A 7753-nucleotide genomic window follows, 5' to 3' on the forward strand; every position below is an offset into this window, starting at 1 on the left:
ATTTAATACTTAGAGAAAAATGTCTCGTGTTGGTCTTCTCTGTCTCCCTTTCTGCATATCTCTCTCTCTAGCTTTCTCTCTCCCTCCCTCCCTCCCTCCCTCCTCTCTCTCTATCACCTCTCTCTCTCTCTCTCTCTCTCTCTCTCTCTCTCTCTCTCTCTCTCTCTCTCTCTCTCTCTCTCTCTCTCTCTCTAACCCTCTCTCTGAGCAGTTCATACACACACACTTTTATCTACCTAAATTATATGAAATGTATTATTATTATCATGTATTATTATTTTTATTTGCATTTATTTATTTATTTGCATTATATTTACATTACATTTCGTATCTATCGTCATTTCGTGTTATCTTATCAGTAGTATTACATATAATATATAATAAAATGCAATGACAAACATTTAGAATCAACAACTTTTATTTACATTGCCACAAGTATTCTCAGAATATTAAATTTACAATTCACCAAAGTAAAGGAGACAGAGGAATATACAAGTATTTGATGACGTCATGAATCAAACATGACGTCATATCTACTAAACAGTGTATTTGCACCCCATTCTTCTACACGATATGTTGTATTCAGTGTACGTGTGTTGTACAATAATTAACTTATCATCAGGGGCTAGTATCATAAACGTATCATAAACTTGCATAGACCCTCGAGTAGTTATTGTCAGATCCAAAGTCTGTGTATAAACATAATCTTGGAAGAACGGTCAACTTGTATTAACAATTTTGATGCGTGAAAATTGCGTCTTTTTTTTAGAATGACAGTCGTAAGCTGCGCCAGTGCAGTAACTTATATTGTTTGACACATTTATAGCTAATCATAAATACAACCCATAACACCGAAGTAAAGCGTTTTCTGTATGTACCACAATCGTTTATAGCATCTATATCAAGTGTAAAAGTACACTCTGTTTCATTCGCTAATTGACCACAGTTGAAAGGTCGCATGCTAGGCTTGTAAATAAACCAATTGAAACAGTGTACTTTTACGTTTGATATGAATGCTATAAATGAGTGTAGCACATAGAGAAAGTGTTTTACTTCAGTGTTGCTAGTTGTAATATGACTGCTATAAACAAGTGTAGCACATACAGAAAGTGTTTTTCTTCAGTGTTACTCGTTGTACATTTCATGATGAAAGTGAAGTAAGTTAACACGATGCATTACAGTGGAAAGCTAAGTATCCCTTTCATAATCGTTGACTAAAAGAATGAAATGAACTAGCTTTTTAAACATCACAAGACAGTAATCAGTCATGTACATTTCCAAGACAAAACAAATAATAATTATTGGAGTAGAGAAACAGTCTAAAAACAAGCATACATTTTATGACAACTGATGTGAGAAGTGAGTCATGTGTAACCAAACAAACAATTTAATTCTAAGACAAACTATTAGTAACACACGTAATATGTTAATTAGATGATTTTTTTGTTGTAAATGTAAATCAGGTTGATTGCCATCAAAATCAGGGTTTGATTTTTAGAGGCTCTTCAAAATGGTGATTTAGTTTTTTTGTAGGTGTCTTGGAAAGTCACTTTGGCTACTAGTCATGCATGTAGTGTGAAATCTACACATGAAATTGACTAATTATTTTTTTAAAATCATGTCTACTTTAAGAAACAAAACAGATATAAATGAATTACTTCTAAAGCATGTCGACTTCGTGATTAAGCAAAAACAATCGTGTATGGGAGTGTGTCGAATTCTTATAATACAACGAATGCTGTTTCACATGATAACTGACAAAGAGTTTTGGAAAATTTACAGAATGCCAGAAATACGTCAAAATAAACTCGATGAAAGATAGGAATATTTCAAAATTTAAAATAGAGTTGTAAAATTTGATCTCAGTTTTTCATAATATAGTTACTGAGAGTATTTTATATGTTTGGAGATTTCGATGGATTGACTAATATTTTTGTAGTGAAAGACATATAATATATGATGCAATCTCTAGACATGTTAGGCCTATATCGGTATCAAACTAATTAAAACGTCACTTCTTCTGATTTGAACTATCAAGTTCACTGTCAGTGAAAATCCCTGCGATGTATACTATATGCACAGAGACACACACGTAGACATACATCACATAGGCATGTTTCTGTGTGTATGTATATGTATATGTGAATGTGTTCAGATGTCAATTCGAACGTTACAACCCTGAACCCTCAAACGAAAAGGAAGAAACTGAATTACTGGTCACGGTGACAAAATTGAAAGCATATAATTTAGGAGTTTTCTTCGGCTACCTCAGTCCAGGCGCCCCCACCTTCTTTTTCCTCTTCATTTTCCTCGCCCTCCTTCTTCTCGCCTTCCTCTTTATTTTCTTCCTCCTTCTCTTTGTCTCCGTCTTCTTTACCGCCCCCCTCTCCCTCCTCCTCATCGTCCTCCACCTCTTCAAGGTCAAGTTGTTCACATTGTTCTTTGGCACTGGCTGTATCTAGTTTGTATCGGATCTTTTCGTCCTCGCACGGTGTCAGTTCAGGATGTGATTCTTTGGCATCGTTGATGCTACAATGAGATTGTAAACACCAAAAAAATGGTTTAATAAATATAGTGATTGATCAAACATTATCTGAGAATAAAATATAACCTAACCTAATGTTTGTGAACAATGATATGTTTATATATGCTTTGTATGCTAATATAAACCGTCTTATACAGTGATAAATTGATCAATATCAGAGTGGAGATCGAGAAATAAACAAAATAATACATTGTTTTGAACGCTCGTGGCGCTATTTTCAGTGAACTCGAGCACAGCGAGGTCATCACAAATCATGTCGGTTGTGTCTTTGTCCATTCGCATCTAGGGTTTTAAAAGGTGTAAACTTCGTGATGATTTTAGAAGAAAGTTCTCAGTAAATGGAATCTTTAGACAAATTTTAGGAGAACGAAGAGCTTTAGTCAAAGAGGGCAATCACGGTTTTTCTCACGTAATTGAGGGTGAGCATTTTTTTTCTTCGAACACGCCATGCAGATGTGTTAAAAGCTAAACTGAGCTTATCTATAACTATCGGCAATTTTTATGATCTGTGTAAGATTATAGACTGTGCTATATATTGCCGAATGGCTGATTTCAATCCGATATGATTTCTAAGTCAGGACCTGAAGGGCAAGTTTTTAAAACGACAAAAAATATTGAATACGAAATGGGCCATTGATAGAGGTAGGTAATATTGTGACTCAATCATAAGTGTACTAGAATTTTGGTAAGATTTGTCACTTGTCGACGACATCTTGCTTGTCTAGTCACTAATGGGGAAAGCTTGTAGCTACAGTTACTGAGATTTGAAGAAGTTCAAAAACTCATACAGACACTGAACTATGTCTCACTTGCGATAAAGTGTTTTAACACGAAATCTGATTGCTCATTGCAAGTTGTTCAATCTATTGTTTTGATAAGCCCTGTTAAATGCCTTTAAGTCTAAAGACTGAATATTGACTGTTCTCACCTTCCGTTGATCGAATCTGCTTTCTGCGGAAAAAAAAACAATACGATGTTACAACACAGTATTATTGTAGTACTTGTAATTCATAACTTTTTTTCATTTCATGAGTCAATGGTAAATTTTCCGATGATTCTAATGATGATGTTAATCGTAAGCTTAAAAGGCAAGGCGTCTCGGCCTCTTCGTCAGTTATTTCTTACACAGCCTGTCAGTTTATAGTCTTAACCATGAATTACCATGAGCTGACATGTAATTGTCCACAGAATGATAACTGGTTAACTGCCTCTACTTTGAGAAGCAAAATTTTCGTCAATTTTGTAAATAACGCAGCTACATGTATGTACTACAGATAAGGTTACGGCAGTTGAATCCACTTTGTTTATAATTTTCAAATTAATTATTTCAAAACTGACAAGTAAAATTGATTTACCCCCTAAATGACTGCACATATCATTGTATTATATTTAGAACCTGAAACCTTGCAACTACAACATTCTAACCAAGTCACACCTTCACCAAAAAAGATTCGAAGTAAGTTTTAAACAAAATGGCCGCCGAAATGGCAAATTCTCACTTTATGTTCTGAGATAATTCTACCCCCCATGTCATTTTGAAAAAGAATTACAACATATTGTAAATATCTGCCTAAATTTACGAAGTTCACGTTTACTCATCAGATATGTGTATTTTCTTCAAATAATCCCCGACTTACTGAGTTCAGAGTTATCTGCGGCATCCTCTCCAGATCTCTATTGGTGCGCACAATTATGGCATGACCTTTGCTGATAGACTTTTGACAAGTACGCATCTGAGTTTGTATGGCACGGAGTTTATCTTGTTGCGCTTTGTCCACCTTAGCCAACATCACTTTCTTTCTTCTCTCGATGATTAAAACCAGGGCTTCACATTCTTTGATGATTGTATTTTTCATCTGTGCAGCATTACCCTATATGCGAAAAATAGGAAAGACATTCAGCTTCAAACATCGATATAAAAATTTCACATCCGCAAGTCTAAGCAAAATCTGCATTATTAGAATATTATTTATAAAAAGAATATTACCCAAAAATATTCCAATAATTAGTGTATTGTAAAGGGGAAAGGATAGAGAGTGTAATTTGGTGACGGACGTGAATAATTTTGGAGGTCAAAAACAGAAGGTTTTCTTGCAATCGTCTCTCATGAAGACTGTTACAGACCTCTCACTGCATAACCCACAATTGAATGAACGTACAAGCTACTAGCGGGACTTCTTGGAATCAATTGTAAAAAATCGTTTTATGTGTTGGAGCTGTAAAAAATGATTTTACATCTAGCAAATCCGCTTGAATTATACTACATACTGTCATGAATTTGTAATTACTGTGTTTGGGTTCAGGCATGACGCTGTTTATACATGTCGCCAAACACCGAGTTAGAGAAATGAACATCTTGTACATTTCCAATATAATCAGAATTACACATGTACCAATATAATCTTAAATGAATCACGGCCCGCGGCCTTGAGTTAATCCCAACACCTTGTACGATTATTCGACAATATATCAATGGTTCTTGCATTTCGTTAACAGAACTTCCATTAAAAAAAAACTAAAATGGAAAGTATGGTCAAAATGTTATTTATGATTGTGTTCATTTAATGATTAAATTGCCATAATAACTTTACCTTCGTCTTCTCTCCGATCACATTTAATTTTCTCATGAACTCATCCACCTTTAGATTCTCACGTTCTAATTCTTCTAGGTTTTTGATGATTTCGGTCTGAAAGTTGACCAAAAAAATGAAAAAAATGATAAGCTTATGACTCATGATTTCGGCCTGAAACTTGACAAAATTAAAAATGTGACATGACTCAATTGATGGCAGTATTATTAACATTTGTTTTGACAATTTTGTTTTGTTTTCCCAAACCGAGAAGGTTTCAATGATGTCATACATGTCAAAGGTCAAACAGAAATCTGAACTCAAACTGCAAGTCGCAATTTTAAGCTATAACCCATATGTGTATAATGATCTGCGTACACTGTTTTCAGTGTAAACGGTATACGATGTATTTGTTACTTTTATCATGCTTACTGTACGTTGCTTCTACAGAACATTTGGCACATTTACATAAATGCTGCACTCTGATATTTCCCAATAATGACGGGCAACGCCCCTTCATGCTATTAAGTTCTATTAAAAAACTAAACAGCCCAAAATATTTGAGGAAAATGCGACAAATTAATACAGTCACGCACAGATTTTAAACACAGATTGGCGTACTATCCGATAACATACACATTCACATTTATTAGGGCATGAAACGCTGTGTATAAAATCCATCTCCAAAAACCTTGTACTCCTCCTAATGGAATAGTCGACCCGTAAAATACATTTGCCCCGAACTTTACTGAATACGTGTCAACCTTCACAGATATAACCGGCGATTATTATGGTTAAGTCTTATTGCGGATGAACTATTCAGAAACTTAAGGTCATTTTTGTTTCTATCGTGACGGTATCTATACCAACTCAATGACGCGTTGTTTAGCTTAGTTACCCTCGAATATAATTATAAATTAACCGGTTTTTTTACAGTAGAAATATCATACACGTTCGAGAACGTAGAGATGCAATAATGTATCTGCCTAGACCGTCTCTCTTATGATAATCCCCGTACTGAATGAAAAACATCGTTCGTATACTAAACAATGTTCCGTCGTCGTTCTAATCTGTCAATTCTGTTATAATTTATTGAAATTTTGCTCGTTAGGGCGACCAAATTCCACCGCGGTGGATCCAAAATACGGCAAATGTCCATAAAGAAGTCTTAAAGTTAATCCCTCTGCAAACTAAAGTTGACAGAGCAACCAATGAAAATGGCTGGTATGTAGATACAAGTGGCTACTAACACATAGTAAACAGTAACGAGTGATCAGAGGCCACCTGAATCCATTAATATAAGGGGCATTGAGTTAGTGCGATCTGTACGTGACCTGAAATGACCCCATTTGTTTGATTGGCTTTGTGAAATCGTAAATTGTGTCGCGGAAAGAAAGTCATTGAGAATTCACAGAAAAGACTACATGTCACAAAAATATTGATAGTTTAAATTTTAAACTCTGATTTTCCGGGTTGACATATACCTGAAGCTTGTTCATTACATCGGGGTCACTCACGCCCATTAGTAACACTGCGTGCACAGAAGGTTCTGTCCTGTGAGAGGCGTTGATTTGTTGGAAAGCAGACGCGGAAAAAGAGAGACGACAGACCAGAATAAATACAACCCGTCGTGTAGCTACGTTAGTACACGCATGGACAAACGTTCATGTATTCAAGAAGTATATATATGTAAGGAATATTTTGACAGCCATGCATGACCTGCTCGCCTGAAGTGCTGCTATTGTGATTCCCTAGTGGTTCCACAATAGAGAACACTCTTTTTGTACAAATAACATAGGACATTATCCCTGCTTGCCAACAACAAAAATGGCCGACACCTTAATTTAATTCTCACCTGACAACATATTCAATTTCCGATAGCTTTACAATTCTAGTCAAATACATACATTGGTTGTAAATTTTAAATCAGTGTTTGTATTAGATATGTTCTTACCCTGTTTTTCCTGTACAGTTCTCGTCGTTCGACCATTTCGTCCTGGCCGGAGTCTTTCTTAGCCCCACCTTTCTTTTTCCCTTGGTGTACTACACCTTTGTTGCATTCAGGACAGTGGAACTCCTCCGCATGTGCATCCTCGTTCTTTTTCTTAATATCGTCTTCGCAGTTTAAACACAGTGGATGTTCACATGTCATTTCCACGGGGCTCTTGAACGACTTCCCGCAATGTACGCATCCATCGCCGTCTGACATTTTTCCTGGTTTATGGAGGACACTGAGTGTCGGTAGAAAATATGCTAAAGGATATTTGGTTCTTCTATTGCACTTAAATTAGTGCAGAATAACACAAATAATATGTAAAAATTATAAGCAACGCACAACCACAGAAAAGTTGGGTGCTCTATCAGTGTCAGTTGCTTATGTTGTAATCTGGTTACTATGTCGCCGATTTCGGGGGGACTCACGCCATAAAGTTATTTTATAATATCAAAATTAAGAAGATGGAGAATTTTTACTGATTCAAATGCAGAGGGTCTAAAATGTCTTCACAATAAAGTGAACATTCAGAAAGACAATCACGTTGTCTCCTGAAAATTAAACTCTGATACATCTGAAGATAACGATATTGTAAAAAATTAACATGAACTTAGCGCCCCCGGTTAGCACACTTAACTACGAAAG

At 35.7% G+C, this 7753-nt stretch overlaps 1 protein-coding gene across 1 annotated transcript; it reads right to left on the reverse strand.

The window, feature by feature from the left end:
• Positions 1-420: 420 nt before the first annotated feature.
• Positions 421-7484, reverse strand: LOC144443423 (uncharacterized). Its single transcript, XM_078132891.1, has 5 exons — positions 7070-7484; positions 5137-5232; positions 4183-4416; positions 3474-3496; positions 421-2529 (listed from the first exon to the last, which is right to left on the reverse strand). The coding sequence occupies exons 1-5, from the start codon at positions 7322-7324 to the stop codon at positions 2247-2249; spliced, it is 891 nt and encodes a 296-aa protein (XP_077989017.1). The 5' UTR covers positions 7325-7484; the 3' UTR covers positions 421-2246.
• Between the last annotated feature and the right edge of the window lie 269 nt (positions 7485-7753).

This window comes from Glandiceps talaboti, chromosome 12, assembly GCF_964340395.1.
Source record: "Glandiceps talaboti chromosome 12, keGlaTala1.1, whole genome shotgun sequence".
Classification (NCBI taxonomy): domain Eukaryota; kingdom Metazoa; phylum Hemichordata; class Enteropneusta; family Spengelidae; genus Glandiceps; species Glandiceps talaboti.

Coding starts and splice junctions, on each gene's coding strand:
- LOC144443423 (XM_078132891.1), bottom strand. CDS start 7,324: ATGTCAGACGGCGATGGATGCGTACATTGCGGGAAGTCGTTCAAGAGC. Junction 4,417..5,136: donor TGATCGGAGAGAAGACGAAG/GTAAAGTTATTA, acceptor TTTCGCATATAG/GGTAATGCTGCACAGATGAA. Junction 3,497..4,182: donor CGCAGATAACTCTGAACTCA/GTAAGTCGGGGA, acceptor TTTTTTCCGCAG/AAAGCAGATTCGATCAACGG.